Genomic DNA, 25947 nt, shown 5'->3' on the forward strand with positions numbered 1-25947 from the left:
GGTACATGGGTCACTTTTTAAAACTCTGCGCCACATTATATCTGCATCAGGTATAATGTATGCAGAGGGGGCAATCCCTCGCAAAAAGCTTGGTAATAACGACGTACTGAAATCTATGAGATTTCTCTGCGTCACTTTTAGGATGCTGTTGCGTCAAAATCTTGCGCCTGCCTCGCGTCACTTTCATGTTTACAGATATGTCAGAAATACTGACGTATCTGTAACTCCTTGCAACATGATTCGTCATACATTAAATATGACACATCTGGAATGTCATAAGGAGTGCGCACAGAAAAGTGACGCATCACACCAGCAGTGTAATAAAATGTGCCTCGTTGCACTATATTTAAAGGACGCAACAGCATCCTAAAAGTGACGCAGTGAAATCTCAAACATTTCACTGCGTCGCTATTACAAAGCTTTTTGCGGGGGAACACCCCCTCTGCATGCATTATACCTCACGCAGATATAATGTGGCGCTTGATTTTAAAAAGTGACCCATCTACCTAGATACGTCACTTTTTAAATATAACGCAACGAGGCACATTTTTTTACACCACTGGTGCGATGCGTCACTTTTCTGTGCGCACTCCTTATGACATTCCAAGTAACGCATTGCTGGAGTGCGTCACAAAAGTGACGCAACTCCAGTAATGTGTCCTTTCACATGGAAAAAGCACCATGTGAAAGGTCTTGCGTCAGTCTAACACCTGCTGTAAAGCAGGCGCAAGATTTTGACGCAACAGCATCCTAAAAGTGACGCAGTGAAATCTCAAAGATTTCACTGCGTCGCTATTACAAAGCTTTTTGCGGGAGAACACCCCCTCTGCATGCATTATACCTGACGCTATTTTTAAAAAGTGACGCATCTAGGTACATGGGTCACTTTTTAAAACTCTGCGCCACATTATATCTGCGTCAGGTATAATGTATGCAGAGGGGGCATTCCCCCGCAAAAAGCTTGGTAATAACGACGTACTGAAATCTATGAGATTTCTCTGCGTCACTTTTAGGATGCTGTTGCGTCAAAATCTTGCGCCTGCCTCGCGTCACTTTTATGTTTACAGATATGTCAGAAATACTGATGTATCTGTAACTCCTTGCAACATGATTCGTCATACATTAAATATGACACATCTGGAATGTCATAAGGAGTGCGCACAGAAAAGTGACGCATCGCACCAGCAGTGTAAAAAAATGTGCCTCGTTGCACTATATTTAAAAAGTGACGCATCTAGATAGATGCGTCACTTTTTAAATATTGCGTAACAATGCGCATTTTTTTACACCGCTGGTGCGTCACAAAAATTGACGCACAGGAGGCGCAAAACTGGCAGCGCAAGGCCTTCATAAATATGGTCCTGGATTTTCCCCGTGCTTCGCCGGTGCGCGTACCATGCGCTTCCCCCGCGCAAAACGAAAAAAAAATAAAAAAATTTAATGCCCCGCAGGACCCTATTTTAGCCCCTACATCAAACCTAGGGGGTCAGAGGGGGTCTACTCTTCCCCCTTATGGTCATTTGCCCCTTTTTTTTTCAAACCCCTTGTGTCTCGATTTTACCGATACACAAGATGGCGGCCGCTCCAGACTGTTTAGAATGTTTACAGACACCCAAGAGCCAATCAGCTTCCTGCGCGCAAGTCGCGTGTCGCGCCTGGAGCGCACTCCGGTGCGCGCACCGGAGAGCGCATATAGATATATATATTTTTTTGAACCTAAATTACTCAAAATCCACTGCAGCACATATCTTGAGACATAGCAAAGGCACATCGGGCTACCAGTCCCTTCAATTTTGCCAAGTTTGCTGGAAATCCATTCAGCCGTTCGGGCTAAAAGTGAAATCGACCGCCCTATGGAAATTTACATGGGGAAAACGCGTTTTGGGACCCCCCTTTTATCTCGGCCCCCGCTTGACGTATCCCCCCCAAACTTTCAAGGAAGGACCGGAGCTCGACGAGGCCATTTTCAGGAAATTTTCAGGCAGATTTGTCAACCGGTGCCAAAGTTATTCCAAATAGAATTTTGAGATTTAACATTGAAAAAAATCCTAACTATAACTACCTACTGGCGACCGCCAGTAGGTTATATATATATATATATATATATATATATATTATTCCAAGTTTTCTCTGCTCCAAGAGAAAGGAGAGGAGCACACTCCACAGGTTCGTGAAACATCACGTTTATTAAAACAATTGATAGCACGGCTCCAGTGTCCTGATGCATTTCGGCCGCATCGGCCTTCTTCGGAGGGTAGGGGGAGCCATTTTTGACATCAGATGGCCCCTCGGAAGCTTTTCCTTGGATTCCGATGTTTCTGAGGCGTTGTAGGAGGGTGCTATGACAGACTGTGTCGAAGGCTGCGGAGAGGTCAAGGAGGATGAGGGCGACTGTGTCTCCATTGTCCAGTAGAGTTCGAATGCCGTCTGTTGCTGCGATGAGTGCGGTCTCAGTGCTGTGTTTTGCTCGGCCAGGGACAGACTGATTTGCATATAGCCAGGTTCTGAGCTGGGATGGGGCAGTGAGATAAATAACGGTGATGGATCAAGCCCTGATCTTTGGACTGGGTAAGAGTGGTCTGTTTAACTCAGACACTCTGTTCATCACCACCCCCTTTTTGTAAATCGTTTTTGGCCACCATAGTTGTGGCAGGGTATACTCAGACATGAGTCCCTTTCTCACTGCTCCATCAGGATTCAAGCAAGCCGGGCCGAAGAGGCTGAAATGCCAGAAACCGGTCCCCGGTAGCTTGTCTCCTTTCTGGTGAAGAATTGGCTTGGTAGTTTGGTCTGCCCTGTTCCCATGATGCACTGGGCCAGGGACAGACTAATTTGCATATAGCCAGGTTCTGAGCTGGGATGGGGCAGTGAGATAAATAACGGTGATGGATCAAGCCCTGATCTTTGGACTGGGTAAGAGTGGTCTGCCTAATTCAGACACTCTGTTCATCACCACCCCTTTTCTGAATCACCCTCGGAAGCACAGCAAGGTTTTTTGTAGCTCCGTAAATAATTGCCCTCAGGTGGGATACAAATTCGAGCATTGTGGTCCTTGTAGTGCAACCATGGGCCAGCCCTTTGGTGGAAAATGTCAAAATTAAGAATTACACTTTCGTTGTGCCTGTGTCCCCGTCGGCGCTGTTTTCGAGCGTTTGGGGGCCCATTCCAAAGTCTGGTCTTTGGTGGCGCCGCTGCAGGAGCTTGGTTTACACCGTCTTCGTTGTTGGTCCTTTGTTCAGCAGATTCCGGCGCGCATGGCTGGGGGTGCATCGCTCGTCAGCCAGGACCCAGGCTGTGATTAAATTATTCCAAGTTTTCTCTGCTCCAAGAGAAAGGAGAGGAGCACACTCCACAGGTTCGTGAAACATCACGTTTATTGAAACAATTATATATATATATAAATCCTGACCGCTATCAGCGCGGACACAAACAGGCGCAGACCACCTCTCCCTTAAAATCACTTCAAACGAAGATTAAGGAAATGCCATCACACCATAGATCGTGTTGCAGTGATGATTTATTTGCAGCATAAACCAAGCAAGTGCTCTCCTTGACGCGTTTCGCTCCGCGGGCGGGGCTTGATCCTATATATATATATATATATATATATATATATATATATATATAAAATACGCCCGAAATGTGTTGGACAACACTCATGCACCTTATATGAAAAAAAATAAAGGAAGGCCTGTGGAAAACTGAGCCATGCTGCTTACTTATATTACTATAGAGCGTCTAATCAGATTAATTGCTCATTTGATTGCTTTTGGAAAAGGCCTCTACAGGGCTCAATGAACAAATAGGTAACTAATCCTAAACAGGGTAAGCTCATACATTGCTTTAGCTGTCAAAAGATTTATAATCTTACCATATCATTGATTAAATGCATAAATGTTATTCAGCTTAATCAAACAATGACAGCTAGATATCATATCGCTGATACTGAACAGCAAGATGAATTGCTTTCTAAATATTTTGAATGTTACAAAATGGCACCCAAAATCACAAAAGCCGAATGATGTTATTTTGCAGTCCTACATCTATGTCAATGAATGTTGTTTCAATGATTGTGAAATTGAAGTATAAATGTGAGCAATGCGGCACGCTGGCTGACATTGACAAAGGCAGTTGTTCTGAAACGCTTCTGAGTGTCTTTTGACGACCAATAAAGTTTTGGCTTGTGCCCCTCACGAATGCTGGATATATCTATACTAATATAATAAAGAGAGAGCCCAAAATTTGAGGCCAGTAATCTCACGAACCACAGCACCAATCACAACACCCATTACAGCGTTGGAAAGGGCAGTGCAGCAGAAGGTCATAGGCTAAGCAGGCGCCCACCATACACATTTAAAAGCTAAAACAACCGTGCCAGCAAAGTAGTCCCTTGTGGGCTTGTCTGCGGTGTGCTGTGGGCGTGTGCTGGGGGCATGACAAACGCTGGGGGCGAGTGGTTTGTTCCGCCCTTCATGCCATGCCTCATATTGTGTGCTAATCCCACCCTGCTCCCTTTAAATACCCCTGCACCCCATAATCATAACCCACCCGTACTCCTTAAAATACCCCAACACCCTTAAACACTAACCCATCTTAACCCTATAAATATACCCTGTACCCCAAAACCCAAACCTATCCCTAAACCCTAAAAGTACCCCTGTACCCCAAAACCCAAACCTAGCCCTGAACCCTATAAATACCCCTGTACCTCAAAACCTAAACCTAAGTCAAGTCAAGTCAAGTCGATAATTTATATAGCGCGCTATATACCCAAAGGGTCTCAAGGCGCTGGAGGAAGGGTGGGGAATTACTTGTCGAATATCCAGGTTTTAAGTAGCTTTCCGAATGCTAGGTGGTTCTGAGTGAGGCGAAGGTGAATGGGAAGAGAGTTCCAGGTTTTAGCTGCCAGGTATGAGAAGGATCTTCCTCCCATGGTGGATTTGTTAATGCGAGGGACAGCAGCAAAGGCTTGGTTGGAAGAGCGTAGCTGGTGGGAGGGGGTGTAGAATGAAAGTCGCGTGTTGAGGCATTTGGGTCCAAGTTCGTAAAGTGCTTTGTGTGCGTGGGTTAGGAGGCGGAATGTTATCATCTTATTGACATGAAGCCAGTGAAGGTTTTTCAGGTGACCAGAAATGTGGTCTTTACGCGGGATGTCTAGTATGAGTCTGGCTGATGCATTCTGGATAGGTTGGAGTTTTTTCTGGAGTTTTGCGGTGGTTCCGGCGTAAAGGGTGTTACCGTAGTCCAGGCGGCTAGTGATCAATGCGTGGGTGACCATTTTTCTGGTTTCGGTGGGGATCCAGCGAAATGTTTTTTTGAGCATTCGAAGAATGTTGAAACAGGAGGATGAAACGGCGTTGACTTGTCTGGTCATCGAGAGTCAGGAATCCAGGATGACGCCCAGGTTATGCGCGTGGTCTGTCGGGATGGGTGCTTTTCCAAGGGCCTCTGGCCACCAAGAGTCGTCCCAGGCGGAGGGGGAGGTACCTAAGATTAGGACTTCTGTTTTGTCTGAGTTCAGTTTCAGACGGCTGTGCTTCATCCACTGAGCTACTTCTTTCATTCCTTCATGTAGGTTGGTTTTGGCGGTGTTGGGGTCTTTGGTGAGCGAGAGGATTAGTTGAGTGTCATCCGCGTAGGAGATGATGTTGAGGTTGTGTTGGCGTACGATGTTCGCGAGGGGGCTCATGTATACGTTGAAGAGGGTGGGGCTGAGTGAAGATCCTTGTGGTACGCCACAAATGACTTCAGTGGCCTCCGACTTGAATGGTGGGAGGCGGACTCTCTGGGTTCTTCCGGCAAGGAACGAGGTGATCCATTCCAGTGCTTTTCCTTGGATTCCGATGTTTCTGAGGCGTTGTAGGAGGGTGCTATGGCAGACTGTGTCGAAGGCTGCGGAGAGGTTGAGTAGGATGAGGGCAACTGTGTCTCCATTGTCTAGTAGAGTTCGAATGTCGTCTGTTGCTGCGATGAGGGCGGTCTCAGTGCTGTGTTTGGCTCGGAAGCCGGACTGTGAGGAGTCGAGGGATTTGTTGGTTTCGAGGAAGGCGGCAAGTTGGTTGTTGACAGCTTTCTCGATGACTTTGGCCGGGAATGGAAGGAGCGAGATGGGGCGGTAGTTTTTGAGTTCGGTGGGGTCCGTTGTGGGTTTTTTCAGAAGGGCGCTGAGTTTGGCGTGTTTCCAGCTTTCCGGGAAGGTAGCGGAGTTGAAGGAGCAGTTGATGACGTCTCGGAGGTGTGGTGCTATGATGGAGTCTGCTTTGTTGAAGATGTGGTGAGGGCATGGGTCTGTTGGGGATCCTGAGTGGATAGAGTTCATCAGGTGGATGGTGTCCTCAGTGGAGATTGGGTTCCAGTCATTAAGGGTGTTCAAGGGGGCTGGAGGTGCAGCCGAAGTTTGTGTGGGTTGGACTCCGGGTTGGTTGTCGAAGCTGTTGTGGATGTCTGCGATTTTGTTGTGGAAGAACGAAGCTAGGGAGTCGCAGAGGGTTTGAGATGGGGTGATGTCGTTGGAGTTGGCAGTGGGGTTGGTAAACTCTTTGTCGATGTTGAATAATTCCTTGCTGTTGTGGGCGTTGTTGTCTAGTCGGTCCTTGAATGCGGCTTTCTTGGCATTCCGGATCAGTTGGTGGTGTATGCGGGTGGCGTTTTTGAAGGCATCCCTTGTGCTGGTGTTTGGGTCTTTTTTCCAGGCCTTCTCAAAGGAGCGACAGAGTTTCTTGGAGTTCTTAATATCATCGTTGAACCAGGGGGCGTTTTTGCTGCCTAGTTTGAGTTGACGTTTTTTCAAAGGTGCTAGGTTGTCGGCGCTGTTGGTTAGCCATTGAGTGAGGTTAATGGCTGCTTCGTTGGGGTTCGAAGAGTAGGCAGGGGGGTTTTGAAGCAGCGATGAGGAGATCTGGTCGATGGTGATTTTGTTCCAGTTTCTTTGTAGAGTAGGTTGAGGATTGTTGTGGGCTGTGGTCATTTTGTAGACAAAGTGAACGCAGCTGTGGTCCGTCCAATGGAGAACTGTGGTGTGACTGAAGGAGATATGTTTGCTGGAGGTGAAGATAGGGTCGAGTGTGTGACCTGCGTTGTGAGTGGGTGTGTTGACAAGTTGTTTGAGTCCGAGGTTGGCGAGATTGTCTACCCCTGAACCCTAAAAATACACCTATACCCCAAAACCCGAACCTAGCCTGAACCCTAAAAATACCACGGTACCCCAAAACCACCTTTGAACCCTAAAATACCCCTGTACCCCAAAACCCAAACCTAGCCCTGAACCCTAAAAAATACCCCTGTACCACAAACCCCATGCCTATCCCTAAACCCTAAAACTACCCCTGTACCCCATAACCCAAAACTATATCTGAACCCTTAAAATACCCAAACACCCCCAAAACATATACCTCAGTACCCAAAACATATACCCCTATACCCATACTTACCTTATCCAAACATTAAAGAAAACATGCTTTTACCATTCATGCATTTACAATGAATTTCGTTGTAAATGTATGTGTGGTAAAAGCATATAAAATGTAATGCCATGCGTTATAATGGCATTGCGGAGTCATGGTACTTTCGTAATGAAAGTATGCGGAGTGATGGTATGCGGAAAGAAAGTTGCGGATTAATGGGTGTTTACCCTCCCCCTGTAAGTACATTGGTGGCACGGCGGCCCACATCTCCTGCAACATACTCATATTTTTTCACCACCCATTTGAAAAATGCACAGGTCTCTCTCATTATGGCTAGCACCGACATACACTTTTAAACACACCTTCCGCCACAAGTTCTAGAATTGTGAACTTTAGAGCTGGGGAGCTACGTTCGAATCTCGGCATCAGCTCAACATCCTGTGATTCTAGGCAAATCGCTTTGTCTCCCCGTGCCTACCACAAATGAATGTGTTCTTCTGTAATGTAAATTGTGCTCATGCCATGTTGTCGAGTTTGCGCTATATAATATTGCAAGGAAAAATAAAGTAGGGAAACTCGAGTTCACACACTACTGAACGTGCACTCTTAAGTGCATCAGCAGGGCACTGTGAATCAGAGCGTTTCACAATGTTATCAAAACGAAATCCTACAAAACACTATACTTCTGGCCGGCAGCAATTCATACCCGGTCAACGTCGGGATGGGCTGCTCGTATATATATATATTGCAGGGGCAGCCAATCATCTCTGCTATTAATAGCACTTTTGAAAACACTTCGAAATATGTAGATTATTATCTGCAAGAGTTTGTAAAGAATTTACCTTCATAGATTCAGGACTCACTGGATTTTTTATCCAAATTGAATGGTATTGAATGGCAAGAGGACTACTTATTGGTAACTCTGGTCATTGCATCATTATATACCTGTATAAAACACACTGACAGTTTGAACGCAGTGGAATATTTTTTAAAACAAAGGGGTATAGAATGGTATAATCACAACAATATCCTATTAAAAATGATGCATTGGTGCTTAAACAATAACAGATTCTTGTTCGATGGTACCATTTATAGGCAGACACGAGGAGTGGCTATGGGGGCATGCTTCTCCCCCAGCTACGCATGTTTACATGTGGGCTGGTGGGAGGAGCATGTCCTCAAAGGGGAGCATGGTGCATTGGTTGATAAACACATTGTGGAGCTGTGGAGGTTTGTTGATGACATCTTCATTGTTTGGCGGAGAACTGAAATGGAAGCCAAGAATTTTGTAGATGTCATTAACAGGAATCAACAAAATTTAAAATGTACCTATGACATTGATCCCACCTCCATCAGTTGTTTGGATATTCTGGTCACTATAGAGAATAGTAAAATAGAAACAAGTCTCTACCAGAAACCAACGGCAGGCAATACCTTGCTCAATGACAACAGCTTTCACCCCACCACACCATAGCTAGTTTGCCATATGGGGAGTTCTTGAGAGTCAGAAGAGCATGCAGCACCAACAGAGCCCTCGCTGAAGCACAAACAATAGCGGTGGGTAGAATGCTCGAGCGTGGCTATAAAGAGAAAACCTGAGGGCAGTCATGCGAAAAGCTAACCAGATAGATAGATCAATACTTCTCCAAAATAAATCAGTGGTAGAAGCTGGTAGTCTGAACATAGAACTGAGTACAGTCGAAACCAATCAGGAGGATAAATCTAGTAAGATCTGCAGATTCATTACAACCTATAGTCGACAGTCCCAGATTATCAAGAAGATAATTACAAAAGAATGGCCTATAGTGATGACCGACATTGTCCTTAATGGGGTGTATGTTAATAAACCTAACTTTACACTCCGAAAGGCTTACTCCATGAGAACGGACCTAGTTAAGACCAGTCCAGAACTATATACCAAGGACAAGTGGTTAACTGCCAGAAACGCTTTCTATAAGTGTAGCTTGTGTAGGGCCTGCAGATTTGGTTCAAATACCACCACATATAGCAATGCATTTTCAGATACCCCTATTAAGATCAAGGGGCACTACACGTGCAAAACGGAATTTGCCGTGTATGTGCTGACTTGCATTTGTGGCCTTAAATATGTGGGCAGCACAAATCTACCGGTACAGGCCAGAATACTGCAGCACCTGAGAGCCACAGTCAATTCTGACCCAACTTATCCGGAGTCCAGGCATGTAAGAAGTGAACATGATAACAACGTAAATGTTCTGCAGTATTTTGTAATAGATAGCGTTCCATTAAATAAAAGGGGCGGTGATAGAGAAAAACAGCTGCGCCGTCTGGAGACAAGGTATATAGTTGAACTTGACACAAAGACCCCTAGGGGTCTTAATATCTGTGAAGATTTACATCATTTTTTGTAAATAGCTGGTCATATATCATTAATGGTCTTGAATTATCTAGAGGTAGGATTTTTAATATGGACTCATTATGAATTGCTTATTTATATATTTAATAGAGTCACCAGTTTGTCGCACTTTTTTAACATATGTAATATACTATATGTTCTTAATGTTTTAAAACTATATTCATCATAATGAGTGGTTTATCCCCATCATTGAGATGGTATACCTTTAAACATGGAGTGGTCAGCTGATGTAATTTGATTGAAATGAGAATTTTGTCTCTTTCCCCAATTTGATTGAAACTCATTATTATTACCGGTATGTTGAGTTGCAATGTATTAGTACAGGTATTAATGTCGAATTATGATTTCATCATGCCAAAGTTTTTTCCTGCCCTTTATTTATGAAAATCATTCCAATACTCCCAGCTGGGAGTTCACATAACACACAAGTACACATTGAGGTGATTATTATTTTTTTCACATTATCCTCAGTCATCTTATGAAAGTGTAATACAGACTTAAAACATAGCCAGTCGGTGTTGCATGTATTAATGTTTTTACTGATTATATGAATTATGTACAGGTACTTTTTATATGATGTCTTTATTAACATCATGTATAATATGTAAAACATTTTTGTATTTATACAGAGATATGAATTATTCCCCAATGTAAAATTCGATGTATATATATATATTTTTTATGTATATTGAATTTCTATGAATTGTGCTTTATCTCACAAATGAATTGAATGAGTTTATCACATGGGGTATTGAGATAAAAATCGCAATAGAAGGTTTTTTTCCCTGCATTTCGAATTGAATGTCAGTATATACAAGCCGGTTTAAGTCTGTTGTTGATTTCTATGATGTTTTGGTGACTGGGGATTGGTGGGGTGAATATTTAAAAATCTAAGGGATTGAGAGCACTTGTTACCAGCGAGCAAGGCGACAGGGATCGCCGAAACACGTTTGGTGTGAGCACGGCAATGCACTGATCTAAATGAAAAAATAAAACTTACAGCGGCTGCTGGAAAGAAGGAAGAGTCCGTCTCTCGTTTTTTGGCGCGTGCAAGCGGCGCTGAGGTTGGAAACTGGATATATATATATATGTATATATATAAGCTTTAATATTGTATTTTCCTATGTAGTGTGTGGCTGGACCTGGCAAGCCCTGGAGGGACATTAACTTGTTCTCTACTCCACGTGATTTCTAGGCCCTAATCATCATTCAAGCATGTGTTTTATAGATAAGACATATTTTCACAACATAGCTTAGTTGGGCATATGTGCATCTGTATGGGAGCCAATAAATCCAATACAACTATTTTTATTCTTTTCAGGAGCTTCGAAAACAACCTCAATACTTACAAACTGTTGTCTCATAAAAAAGCTGTATCTAAGCTGCCAAAGGTTAGTTATGTATTATGAATCTTACAAGTCAACACAGAGTCGGCAAAAGCCTGCATAGTTATGTTGTGATTCTTATTTCTACCTGTTTGTAAAAATACTTGCAATTTATGTGCAATGCAGTGACAATATTTTCTCTGTCATTTATTGTGTGCTCATGTTAACTGTATATTTGGTGTTAAAACATACCTTTCTAGTGAAAGTGTGACTGTCAATTCTGTACATGATGTTTGTACTGTATGACCCCTCATTCAAATCTGGATTGGACTAGCTGTCTCAAAGTGCTGCCTGCTTTCTTAAGTAACTTTTTTATGACACATATTACTTGTTCACATTCACTAGAAATCAAAGATAATCCTCTGTGTCTCTTAAATTGCTTACCTGCTGGTTGCTGTGCATTGCCCTATACACAATAAGTTGATCATATGACTGCATTAAAAGGACCGTTTACAAAAAAAACTGAATTGTGCCTGTAATGAGTATGCAACTGTTTACTCAAATAAACAGCAGGCTATTTTCAGAACATCTAAATACAGAGGTGCTCTTGGAAAAGTTCTAAAAATGTAGGGGCATATTACCAAGCAATAGCGATAATTATCGCAATTGCTTGGTTAGAGACAAAAAAATACCGCTGAGCTGCAGCGATTTTTATCGCAGAGAAACCTTGGTATTACCAAGGTTTATCACAAATGCGATAAAAATCGGCCGCAATGCATGAATATCGCTGAAAAGGCAGCGATATTCATGCATTACCGAGCTAATGCTCTTAGCCATGTTATCCACCTCCCATTGGATAACATGGCTAAGAACTGCTCAGGGCAGGTGTTAGCTTTTGGAGATATTCACGCTTAGCGCGAATATCTCCAAAAGTTGGTAATAGGAGATAGCGATGTTAGTGACTATTTCCAGTTGCTAACATCTTGGCACGCCCACTTTGCATGTCATTAGTGATAAATATCACTGACATGCAAAGTGGGGCCCAAGATGGTCGCTATCTCCTACTAGCTGTCGCTAACTGGTGTTAGCGACAGCTAGGTAACAGGGAGATGATTTTATCTCCGCTTTCTTGGCTTTTAAAGCCAAAAAAGCGGAGATAAACCCCCTTGGTAATATGCGGCATAATTCTTTGTTCCAAAATCTCTGTCACGGATGATAGGGTCTCCGCTGTGGTGTAATTTTAAAGCGTTGTGTGGTCACAGAGTTGCATTCCTCCTGAATTTGTAATTTTAGTAATGATGCTTAAACTGGATGTATCAAGCATATAAACTTTATTGAAATATGTTAGTGCCTAATTTAATCTCATCAGAACGAGCTAATCCGGCTAAACGTTTTTCTTGAACCCGAAAGCCTGCAAGGTCTGGACAGTGAATACCAAAACCCCAGACACATAGACTTGTGGATTATTTATTTAAGGTGTACATCGTCCCATCTTCTTCAGGATAATGTATAGACTCAGGAAAATAATTCTCAGAATTCTGATTTTGGGGATTCGTTTCCACCTTCACATAAAATGCTGTTGTGCAACCGCAAACCCCCCAAACTACAATCTTTCTTAAAGCAAAATAATACTACCACCATTGAAACAATAGTAGTCAACAACAATTGTAAGCAATGTATGTTTTATCATTGTGTGGAATTTCCTTGTCCTTCTTGAAGACATGCATTTCCCAATCGAAGCTAAATTAGCGGCCGTCTCATAGAAATTACATAGCCTATTGCAGATCATACACACACAAAAGGATACCTCATCCAGGTCCCCAATCAAAAAGATGTTTCTGTCAAACTGCGTGATTTTCTCCTGAATCTACAATACACAAGTGAACATGCTGTACTGTTAATTCATAAGGTTTCAGAAACATTGCATCAACTGTGAATTTGAAGTGAGGATTACTATTTCTTTAAAATCTACTGATAGAACAATTAGTCCCACACCAATGAAAAGGATGCTACTGCGACAAGTAAGTTTTCGTGTAGAAATACAGTTCTAATTACATGGAAATACTCAGCTATGTAAAAATTTGAAAGTGTTCGAAGCCCTAAGAGGAACTGTATAATCGGAACAGGTCATTGCCTTAACTTTAACAGATCTTTTTTAAAAGGTTTGTTCTGATATTTCGAAATTTCTAGCAGGAGCATGTCCATCTTATAGCATGTCCGGGTTGGACTTGTAATATGAATAGAAATTCCAAATGTACAGCTAATAGAACTTTGTTAATTTTTCGAAAAGGCTGCCTTTAGAATGCTTGTACTTGGCGGCATGCAATTTTCTTTAATAACAGTGAAATGAAAACTGAACGTGAAGGCAGAAAAAGCTTATTTTAAGGTCAATTAATACAAAGGAATAAAAGCTGTTGAGTGCCATCAATATAAAGTAGGAAGAATACATATAACTATGAGTGAATTTAAAAAGTAATACATAGTGTAAGTAGTTATGAGAGTATATTTAAGTCCCTCATCACCAAACAACTAAAAGATTTACATAAAATGCAAGAAATGGGGTAAAGAAAAACGTAGTAGATTGTACTCATAAGGAAATCCATGGTTTCGTGAACCATGTTAAATCAACTTTGAATTTCTGAGATAAAATGTGGGGGAGATAGTTTCAAATTATATAAGAACATTTTTTGTTTGCAAATACCTACAGATTATCGTTCATGCAAGGCATTTGCCTGTGACATATTTTCGAACAAACAGTGAAAATAGCCCAACATATTAATATTATGTTCCCATATTTATACCAGGGATAGACATATATAACTCATCAACTGTTTGTCACGTATGATGCATAGTTCACTTCATTTATTATGGTTCAGAGTTCAGGAATTAAGAATCTTGATATAGTTGAGATCATACAGTGTACATTACAAAATTACTCAATCTGCTTTGATATTGGACTTTTCGAATTCCTCCTACTCTCTGCAAAGGTCTCCTTTAGTGCCACAATGTAAGATAAAGTGGCTTCTTAGCAAATACATTTTAACATTGAATTTCACCCAATTCTGTCACTTACTGCCAGAAAATATTATAACAATGATTACATCGCTAGATAAAGTCAGATAAGCATAATGCCTAGAATGATTTTCAAATACAAATATCACCTTGAAAGGATCTCATAGCAGGTGGACTGTTAAACACTCACTAACTAGTAGACTGTTGTACAATCTTTTAAGCAGAAACAACAATAATAGAGTCGTGTTTTCTGGATAAACAGCTGGGAAAATGGAGGGCTCTCCACATTTTATGACTGCAGACTATTTAGATGTGTCTGAACCTTCTACTGATAACTTGTGAATCATATTAAGAGCTCAACAGGAGCTAGCACACAGGAAGGAAATGGAAAGGGGCGACCACTCGGTCCCCCCGAACGTATGGCGGAGTGCCTCGATCCCCCCGGGAAGCCATTTTGGGGCGGGAAGCGCGTCTCAGCTGGTATGCCCGAAGCGGCGTAGCCGGGGCGCGCTTTTTCCCGCCCTAGAGTGGGCTGGCCTAGACACCGACGTAGCCAGCCCCGCCCTAGGGGCAGGCAGGGGCGGGTTTTCGCCCGCCCTGAAGACGGATAAAAAGAGACGCAAGACCAGAAGACGTCCTCTTGTTCTTGTGCTCCGAAGCTGCACCTCCTCGCTACACGTGAGCTCGGGACGGAACGAAGAGCCAATTTTGAGCGTTTTGATCTTTTTTCTTTGTCTTCTAGATACTTCCTCGGAGAGATGCCCAAGAAAGGCGCAAAGAGAATGACGACCGACCAGATGGTGCGGGCCCTTTGCAAAGAGGTGTCCGACATAAAGAAACGGTTGGCGGAGCGAGACGGGGAGGAGGGTTCGGGCCCTGCGCCGGCTGGAGGGAGACCTAAGAGGCCGAGAAGGGTTCCAGCCGGTGGAGACGTCCCGGTTCCCTCTGCCCCGCTCGAGGCGCCGACCCCAGTACCGATGGAGGGGAATCCAATCCCCGTTGTCGTCACCCCGACTTCCAAGGAAGACATGCCCCCCGAGCTGGCAGCACAGCTAGCAGCATGGTTGGGGGTTAGTAGTGATGGCGCCACGGCTGCCGAGGCACAGGCGCTGATAAAAGGGCTTCGTGAGAAGAGAGATGCAGCTAAAGTGACTGCGCCGTTGGCGGGAATAGACAAGCCGCAAGCGGCAGATGCTGCGTCCGGTTCAGGTAAGCGGCCATTGCCGATTGCAAGGGACGAGTCAGCACCCTCTCGTAGAGAGAGATTGGGACAACATGTGCCTTTAGCTATAAAGGAAAAGATCTGGGCGGGGGAGTACGTGAATATTTTCTCCTTGCTTGTTGATCATTATGAGGTGGAGCATGTTAAAAGTCAGAAGGACCTAATGCATCCGAGTGTTTGGCGCGCAAAGATGGCCGCCTTTAAGGTAAATGAGAATATTGGCAACTGGGGCAATGCGTGGGGTATTTTTACATCAATTTTGGGGGAACGTAGGCCCGAGTTGCTTCCTGAGTTTCCCATTTATCAATCACGAATAATGGGTTACTCGACAGCGTATCAAGGTAACCATTGGTTTTGTTATGACAATCTGTTCAGGAAAGAAAAGGAACATAACAAGAGTTTGACTTGGGATTGTTATGATTCTGTAACATGGGATAAAATGAAAGAATCGGGAATGTTAAGAATGCCATTGGTTGGGAGCACTGTTGTTGATTACTCCCGCCAAAATGTGGGGACGCCCTTTCGACCAAGTACGAGCACCGACGATCAGTCGAGGCCCGCAGGCAATACAGGGAGAAAGGGTTTCTGTTTTAATTTCAACAAAGGGAAATGTACCAGGCCTCCGGGATCGTGTAAATTCAAACACGAATGTAGTACGTGTGGGTCGTCCCATCCTGAGTCATCGTGCAGAGCCAGAACGGGTGAGAATGGGGGTAAGGGAGGCGCCAAACAGGTCTAAGCTAGTCCGAGGGGCGCCTTTACCAACCCCGATTGATACCTTGGCAATGATTCCCTGGCTCAGCGAATACCCGGATCGTACTTCTGCTGGGGTGCTGCGGAACGGTTTTACACATGGTTTCCGCATCCCGGTGGGGGACTTTCAGGGTGTAGGGATGTGCAAAAATCAACTTTCCGTTTTACAACATACATCTGTAGTGCAAGAGAAAATTCAGAAAGAAGTTAGCCGGGGACGGGTCGCCGGCCCGTTTAGTGTGCCCCCGGTACCGGATTTTGTTTGTTCTCCGTTAGGGGTGGTCCCCAAGAAGGACCCAGGTGAGTTTCGTTTGATCCATAATCTGTCAGCTCCACATGGTCTTTCTGTGAACGACGCAATTGATCCAGAAGTTTGTTCGGTGCGATACGCATCGTTTGATGAGGCAGTAGCCATCTTGAATCGCCTGGGGCCCGGGACGTTGATGGCGAAATCAGATATCGAGTCAGCGTTCCGGTTGCTCCCGGTACACCCAGACGATCAGCGTCTTCTGGGATTCGGGTTCCAGGGGTCATTTTACATGGATAGGTGTATGCCAATGGGATGCTCTATATCATGTGCTTATTTTGAGCAATTCAGTACTTTCCTGCAATGGGTGTTCACTAAGAAAACAGGTTTCCGAAATGTAATGCACTACCTTGACGACTTTTTGTTCCTTGGCCCCGCCGGAAATCCCGAATGTGCTCAGGCCTTAGCTGAATTCTGTGTGTTGATGGGTCATTTTGGCGTGCCATTGGCACCGGGTAAAACTATGGGTCCCACGACTTGCCTCGAGTTTTTGGGGATCGAGTTGGACTCAAGGGAGGGGTGTTTCCGTTTACCAGCTAGCAAAGTGTTGAGATTCAGGGCAGCCCTCCAAGTATGTTTAAATGTATCTAAGGTTACACTGCATCAGTTGCAACAATTAGTGGGAAAGTTGAACTTTGCCTTGAGGGTGATCCCAATGGCTCGCCCCTTTTCCCGCTCAATTGCCCAAGCGATGGTTGGCCTAAAAGAGGGTCATCATCGCACGAGGTTATCGGCCGAGGTCCGCCAGGACATGCGGATTTGGTTAGCATTTTTGGCGGACTTCAATGGCCGAGTCGTCTGGAACAAGCCAGCCGTGTCCTCCGAAGAGCTTGGGCTATGGACAGATTCAGCAGGAAGCATAGGCTTTGGTGCCATCTTCGGCACAAAATGGTCGGCACAAAGGTGGCCCCTATGGTGGCACGAGAAAGGGCTGACGAGTAATATTGCTTTCCTTGAACTATTTCCCATTCTGGTGGCCCTGAGAACCTGGCCAGAAGGGTTCAGAGATCATTCTGTCGTGTTCTGGTCCGACAATATGACCGTGGTAGAATGCATCAATAGTCAGGCAGCCCGTTGTAAATTGATTTTGAGGCTGCTCAAAGAAATTGTCTTACTGTGTATGCAACTGAACGTGATATTCAGAGCAAAACATGTCCCAGGGGTGATGAATCAGGCTGCTGATGCACTGTCTCGTTTTCACATGCAGGCTTTCTCGGGTTTCCTTCCTTCAGCGGACCCAGAGCCGGCACCCTTCCCCGAAGCTCTCTGGTCTCTCGGTGCCCCGAACTTCGTCACCTCGTGGGAGAGAGTCTAGCACCCAGGACAAGGAAGGCATATGAAGGGGCGTTTCAGGCCTATTTAGCCTTTTTGGGGGCAGAGTGAGGGGGACTTTGGGGTCAGGAAGAGTGGGTAGTATTTTTTCTGATGTCCTTACGTAGGGCTGGGAAATCGGTGGCTACGGCCCAAAGGCATCGTGCCGCCATTTCCTTTGTTGCCAGGGCCCATGGCATCCAGGACCCGACAGCGTCTTTTTCAGTACAAAAGGCGCTGCGTGGGTGGCAACGCCTAGAGGGTCGCAGAGTAGACGTAAGACGACCGATAGGTCTGGATAGGTTGTCCCAGTTACTGGCCACACTCCCTAACACATGCTCGTCTCCTTTCGAGACCTGTTTGTTCCGGACTGCATTTACGCTGGCATTTCACGGGGCTATGAGAGTTAGTGAGCTGGTTGCAAGGAACAAACAAGATGTGGCGGGGGGCTTGTGCAGGGAACATGTTCAGATCAGGGGCGATGCGATGGTTGTCTCCTTTCTCAGGTCCAAGACCGACCAAGATGGGAGGGGGGACTGTACGATCATTCGCAGGATCCCCGGGTCATCCATGTGTCCGGTACAGTGCTTAGAAGATTACCTAGCACGAAGGGTGGCATCATGGGGGGGGACATTGTTGAGGCATGCAGACGCCACCCCGCTGACGAGGTTTCAGTTTCAGCGGGTGCTTGCAATGGCCATTGCCGCAGCGGGCTTGGACCCGGGCGAATTTGGGACCCATTCCTTTCGAATAGGGGCTGCCACTGAAGCTACAGCCAGGGGTCTTAATGTAGAACAAGTGAAACGTGTGGGGCGCTGGTCCTCCAATTGTTATAAAAGGTATGTGCGATTGCACATGTTGTGAAGCTGTAATCATGTACTCACGCTTCTTGTCTTTTGTTTGTTTTCAGTTGCGCAAGCCTACGCGGCAGGGCGGACTGTGCAGTCGACCCAACACCAGGCCAGCGGTCACACATCACCGGCTGAGAGAAAGGAGGTGTGGGTCGTAGGCCACTCATACGTGAGACGGGCCGCAGACGTATTCAAAGCAGGTGACATGATTCACGTACCTGGGGAATACGGGTACAGAGTGTCCTTCTACGGAAGAGGCGGTCTCTGTATTGACCAGTTTCAAGCATTCTTTGAGGGTTTGTTAGAGCGGATGAGGTCACCGCCGTCCATAGTCATAGTGCATTTGGGGGGCAATGATTTGGTCACCACCGGTAGACGACTTCTCCTGGAGGCTATGCTTTCCACGGTAAGTTGGTTAGCAAGGAGAGTTCCGGGGTGCATAATTGCGTGGTCTCATATGATCCCACGAAAAGTGTGGCGGGGGGCTATCTCGATCCCTGCTTTGAATCATTCCGTTAGAAAATTGAATAACAAAGTGAGTAGGTTGTTCCGTTCCAAGACATTGCATTCGATCTCGCATAGTTGTATTAATGATGACAGTATGTATTTGGGGGATGGTGTGCATTTGTCGAGGGTTGGGAATGAGTTACTCATAGGAGACTTCCTAGCTTGGTTAAAATCGTTAAAACATGACCTTTAGGTAGGAGTTTTGTGGGGGGTCCGGATAGCCGGTCAACTATCCGGACCTGTGGCGGTAAGGTCATGATCGGTGAGCACTAATTGGTAGATCCCTATGAGTGGGCGTCACCCAACACGGATGGGAGCGCTCGGGAGAGGTGGCCATTGGCCCCTCAATGGGGAGGCGGTCCCGTCTAAGGGCGGGTCGCCGGAAGTAAAGGAAAGGCGGTCAAGGCCCCTTCCTTTGTAGGAGGGGTTACAGCCCCCTCCTGGGGAATTTCCCGGGGCCAGTGTCATCTGCGACGGCAGATGCGGTAAGTTGTGTGGGGTGGGGGGAGGTCCACGATACCTTCTAGATACCACACACAAGTCTTCGAACGACCTTTAAATGGCGTCGAGTCTTAAGTGCCCCCGTCAAGTCAAGGGAAATTGTTAGTAGTTGCACTTGAGGTAAGCCTCTGTGCTGTCGCCCCTCCCAAGTGGGAGGGGTAAGTCTGGTTAGGGATCTTGACACCGGTTATGACCTTGCCGTTGGCCCTTAAACGTTAGGATGTACAATTTCAGTGTTTCTAGAGAATGTTTTTTGTAGGATGCTAGTTCGGCTAGGAGAACCTCTGTATTAGAGAATATGTTAAGGTTAGCCAAACATCGCAATGTGATAATGAAATTGTACATAACATGAAACGTTTAATGTTTTAATTTTTTGTTTTAATAAATACGGCCGGGATGGTTACTCCATCCCACATCCAAAAACTTTAAGAACTGTTTCCGGTTTTCCTCCTTTTGGGGATTGTGTTGAGAGGGGTGGCGGGTATCTCAGCCATATGGAAGACAGTACTGGTGATTCACATAGGAAATGTAACATTAGCCATTAAGAATCATCAATGCATCAGTTTCTTAGCACCAACATTCACCTGGGTGTTCCTGGGTTGGAACACGTGGACAATACATCAGTGCAAAAATAGCTAAGAGATCAAAAAAAAGGGAAAAATATAATAGGATTATCTTTTCAATTATTTCCAATTCTAGCTATTGAATCATGGTTTAATTTATTATGAAACGCCCAAACATTTGTAAAAAAGAAAGAAAAAAGGTTGGTTTATCTTAAAACAAGAGTTTCCAGATAAGAATCAAACCTTTTGATTTGATAGCTGCCTATGCTTGCAATGAAGGTTTAGAAAGAAAATGTAATTCTCAATTTATTTGGGTAAAAAAAAACATGCTCTAGAAAAGAGCACCTACAAAAAATGATTTTTTTGGTCTTTTCTGTCTCTCAACTACGACAGTTAAATTATCTACAGTTAGTTCTTGTTACTATATTTGTTACTCTTAATCTAAATTTTGTCTTTCTCTTTGACAGGATGATGGCTCGTGTGTTGTACGTAATTCATTGCACAATGGTTAACGTAGCGTGATAAACTTTGCAGATTTTGCAAATATGCTTTGCCTTTGCATGATGATGAGTTCTCTTTTTCTATTGGTTTGGAGTCTCAAGTAGCATGAGGCTTTTGTTGACAGCATCTCTGTTTGCCAATATGTGTAATAGTATATTGGCTTGTTTTACCGACACCAGCAATATTTTAAGGTCAGTTCATCAAAAGTAATAAAAAGCATTTCTGTTCATAGGATGCATTTATTAACAAAAAACATTGTTTCTATATTCATCCAATAATGGTTTCAGAAAACCCTCATCCAATAAATATATAGGAATATAGCTAGTGCGCTTTAATATTTTATCCTGCAGAAGGGTACAATGAGCTACGACAGGGCCTGCACCCCCCTTCCCCAAAGGCCGCCCCAACCTACCCTGATGTGTTAGCCCTACATGGCCTAGTCCTCTTTAGTCCTTTATATCACCGTTTGTTTCCAAGTTATATTGTCATTATAATTAAAATCACTTTTGAAAAAGTGAACGGCGTCAGTCTTCTGACTAGTAATGAAAAAACTATAGAAATGGAATGCCCCCATTCTATAAATAGTCTCTTAAAACAGGAGTGAAGTGCATGGGTGCATTTGATTTAGTCAGCATGCACGGCCTTTGCTTGCAGTGAATCTGTTGTCTTAAGATATTGAGCTTTTCTCTTTCACTGCCGGGAAATTGGCGTAGCATGATATGGTCAAATTAACCTTTAAACTGTCATGCAAAGCTGTGCAAAGCATTTTCTGCATGCCTGTTAAATGTAAGTGCTGCTTATTTTCTCAACTTACTAAAAAACTGCTTTGCAAATTTGAACAAAAACAGCAGATATATGCTTTATGCTCATTGTCGTGTTTTGCATTAACATAGTGCTTTGCAACGGTTCTCAAGTGCTACATTTTAGACATATTTTCAAGAATCTGCATTGAAATTAATTATACAAAATACATTTTGTAATCCAACGAATAATAGCTTTATTAGATAAAGGATAGTAGATTTGTTTTATAGTGTGTGTGAGTGTGATTTCACCTTGTGTTGCCGGATGAAATCATGTACGGTTCACCGGTTCTCTGGTGCTGAAAAATATTAAATGACTTTATGGGCGCAAAACAGGTCCCAGTCTGCTGGCGATTTTATGAACGGAAACAGTCCTCAGGTTGACTGTTTTTGCATATTTTATTTAGCAGATTGCCGGCACAATGAATAGACACATACACTGCAATGTCCACGTAGCCATTATAAGTGCTCCAGCCAAATCAACATTGAAGCATGTACAAGGGCAATTTGAAAAATATGTGCATCCACTTCTCCTGTAATTTGTACATAATTGTGTCATTTTTCAAATTTATGTCCATATAGGATTCCATTATGTTAAATCTGTTAATTTGCTGTTGCTTTATATGTTTTTTTGTAGCTTTTGAGGTTGCTGTTTTAGGTGCAGGTGCTTTTTTATTGCAAACATTTTTTATACCCGCAAAAATTAACTTTTTCTATACTAGATTAGAAGGACCTAAACAGAATAACAACTTAAACAAATTGAGGAAATCTCTTTGCCACAAGACAAGAAATAAAGAAGCAATGATTTTCTTCCTTTTTAGGTCTCGCCTAGCGAATGCAACTAATGCGCAGCTTTGCCTTGGCGAGTGTATTGTTTTCGGTTTGGTGAGCGAAGGGAGACAAAACATGTGCGCACGGACTGGTGATGTGCACGAGCATGGCATCTCCTCTCTGACTCACACGCTCCCACAGCTGGTTTGATTTAGGTTTCAATTCATGTGCGCGCCCGCATGACGTCTCCTCTCTGGCTCATACACTCTCACCGCACGCTTGATCTTTTTTCTGTAGATTCGCCCGCTTGATTTAGCTTTTAGTTTACATGCGCGCTGCAACTCTACAAGGCGGTATTTACTTTGCTTTTGTTGTCTTAACACACAACAGTGCCATCTTCTGTAGCATGTGCTGCTCTGCCCAACCTTCTCCCTCGGCTGCCAGGGGTCTCCCCGCTCCACCTAGGGCCAGACTGGCCACTGGGCATTTTGGCATGCTGCCGAGCTGGGGGCTGATGTCACTGCGGTGGGGACTAATTTTGTGATGGAGACCTGTGTGTGCTTCGAAATAAACAAAGCAAAACAAATTTTGTTCAACCACACGCAGGTCCCCATCAACCAAATCAGCCCCCAGCTCGGCAGCATGCCAAAACGCCCAGTAGCCTGTGCGGCCCTGGCTCCACAATCAATAAATATACCGCCTGCACTTGGTAAGCGCTGGAACCTGCGGACACCCGCAGGGCTATAGATGTCACACCGCCTCAAAAGGTCCCACCAGCACCACATGCTTGTTTCTTTCCTCCATTTACCTTGCCTTCATTCCATATCTCTGTCTGTGTTTTGTGGTCTACGCTCTCGATTGGTGTGTAATTTAACACCTTGCTTCGGAATATTGAATGCAACTACGGCATTTGCTTTAGGAAGGTTTTAAAGGCCAAAATCCCGAAACGATATAATACCCTGGCGAACAGATAAAACGCAGCATTTCATTTGCACGCAAAGAGTGCTCATGTGCTCCTTACCAGAGGGCCTTGCTCCAGTGGGCACGATATGACACCAATAAACTGCCTGAGGTAAGCACAACTCGCAGTCTTGTGCCAGATTGCCGCCTGCCTTCCATAAACCCCTCATGAAGGGTCATTCAGGCCAGGGCACTGTTTTTATTGGAGTTGCAGGAGCAGTCCATTAAAGTCAAGCAAGACTTTCACTTGTATTGCTCTTTGCGAGTAATAATATAGCTCAGCGAGTTAATACATGCCACGAGATGAGACAGGGAGTGCTTCCAGTCGATGTGGAGTGCAGTCAGCTCTGGCCCTTCTTGTGCATGTGACAGTCCACTGCCTGCTTTCGGGCTGTGTGGATGGACAGTCACCCCTACACTCAGTGCTTGCCTTTTGGAGGTCCAGACCATCTATGCTTTCTGTGTACATCACCTGTGCACTGCAGCCTATGCACCACCTGCCTGTCACACATTCCCTTCTTCTGCACCCCAGGCTGCCTGCGACGTGCACTGCCAGCGCCCTCCCGTCGGTCTCTGCCCTGTGCCGGCGCCCATACGCCCTGTGGGACACGTACTCTTACATTCCTGGATCTTTGCCCATCAATTGTGAATATTCTGTTTTGTTTTCATCTTATTAGCGCCAAGAAGACTACTCTTTCAGGTGTGCCAAACAAGAATTGTACATAATGTGACTCAGACATTCATCTGAGACATACATTGCCTCTTTGGTTTGCCCCTTACGTATGCAATGCAATAGGTCTCGTATTTATGTGAATTTGAGCCATTGGCATTGTACATGAAAATGCCTTTTATTTATGTTTTGGGTTTTAACACATAAAAAAGGAATGGTAATTTACAATACTAATAGCTTAAACTCTCACAAATGCAATACCTATTGCATTGCAAATGCATGTTCTTTCAGTAGTTGGACCTGTAGTAAAGATTTTGTCAGTTTCATACACTTGGTCCAATGGTACTCCAGAAGAGGGCTGCCACAAACCCACCTGACAGCCAAGGACGCTCTCTTGTCACTTGGCACAACTGATGCCATTGATGTCAGGATCATTTCCCCAAACGGGAATGATCAATCAGCTCTGAAGATATCACTGGGTGGTTCTGGTTAAAACCGGATCTTAATTGCCACAAGCATACATGGTCAATCCAGAGTTTACTTCTGCAGCGTTGGTGTCTTTGGCTACAGCTCAAAACTCTTCTTTATGTCTGTTTCCTGGTTTCTTGATTGAATACACATCTTTCTCGATTGTGTTAAATTTTTTTATCGGTCCGATTTAGCAATGCCATACTCACTGAAAATGGAAGTGCAGAATCTTTCTGTCAGTCATAGACTGAACCTCTTTAATAATTACTATTTGTAAAGCGCAAACATATCACCCATCTATGGGTTTCAAGGCGCTGGGGTCTTCAGGGAGATTAAGTGAGCTATTGACCAGAGTCACATAATGCCTGAGCTGTACTGCCGCCGGGGATCAAACTGTGAGCCCTAAGCTCTGGAGTCAATCGCTCTGGCCGCTGTACCACACTTCTCTTTCGTAATCTTACTTCGGATAGCAATATTACTGTTAACAAACAGCAAAGGTAGATTACAGTCTTTGCCAATTTAAGTGGAAAGCCAGGTCACACAAACAAACAAATCATCCTGACAACTCTCACAAAGAAAAGTGAAAAATGTAATCAAGCATCGAAAAAAACTCTAACAAAATAATACCACATTTTGGTGATCACAGAAATTGAAACATAAAAGTTAGAAATAACACCAAAAAAACATGTTTTACAAATCAACAAAACTAGAAAAAATACAAAGTGATTTACAATGAAAAAAGTAGAAGAGTAGCTGGCCCTCATTAAGTTGGCAAAGAGGAATCTTGCGTGTACTGTTCCCAGGTTCGGGCTGGGACAGAAAATATGCCCGGGCACCAAATTAAAAGTGGCCCCCATTAGTGAATCAAATAGCTAATAAAAGTGGCCCACATATGCCACATCGAGGCAATTTTCAACTTGCAAAGACACGCTGTTATAGGAGTTTTGTAGGATCTGGGATACTACATACATGCGTGCTTGCTGCAGGCATTGTGTAGTAATATCAAGGAACTCAACTATAAACAAGCATTTGCAATGCAATAGGTCTCGCATTTGCGAGATTTAAGCTATTGCTTTTATTAAACGTAAAATATAAAGTGTGCCGCCCATGTTGTAAATATAAAAACGGGTGCTGTGCTAACACAAAGTGCAGCACCTGTGCACAGTAATTAAAAAAGTAATGCTGAAAGTGGGCTAAAATATAAAGCATTGCGCTTGGTAGAAAGAAAGCTTGGCAAAATGTAATGATGATTGATTGTAACTTGGAAAGCCATGATGAGGGAATGGTGAAAAGGAAAGCTGTGGTGAGGTGATAGTGATTGATTGTGGAAAGGGAAAGCCTGGGGAGATGTGATAATGAATGGTTGTGAACTTAAAACCCTGGTGAGATGTGGTGGTGACTGATTGTGAACCGGGAAGCTCTGGTGAGTTGTGCTGATGAGTGATAATGATAAGGCAAGACCTGATGAGGTCAGATTAGGAATGCTGTTAAAAAGAAAAGCCCTGGTGAGACGTGGTGATGATTGTGAACTGACTTTGCAGCTGTAGTGAGGTGATGGCAAAAAGGAAAGCGGTGGTGAAACAGATACCGTGCCCTGCTCTCAATGCCCACTCAATGCCCGCTCCAC

General features: G+C 44.2%; 1 protein-coding gene across 4 annotated transcripts in view; it reads left to right on the forward strand.

The window, feature by feature from the left end:
• PFKP (phosphofructokinase, platelet) overlaps positions 1–25947 on the forward strand; it is a 332348-nt gene that overhangs the window by 191348 nt on the left and 115053 nt on the right. For 2 of the 4 annotated variants that reach the window (XM_086941516.1, XM_086941517.1), the window contains exons 12-13: positions 11120–11189; positions 20618–20635. In XM_086941516.1, the coding sequence (XP_086797642.1) occupies positions 11120–11189; positions 20618–20635 (88 nt within the window). The remainder of the gene's footprint in view (positions 1–11119; positions 11190–20617; positions 20636–25947) is intronic. The other 2 variants (XM_086941518.1, XM_086941519.1) reach the window with 1 other exon arrangement.

The sequence above is a fragment of the Lissotriton vulgaris genome, chromosome 10 (assembly GCF_964263255.1).
Source record: "Lissotriton vulgaris chromosome 10, aLisVul1.2, whole genome shotgun sequence".
Lineage (NCBI taxonomy): Eukaryota > Metazoa > Chordata > Amphibia > Caudata > Salamandridae > Lissotriton > Lissotriton vulgaris.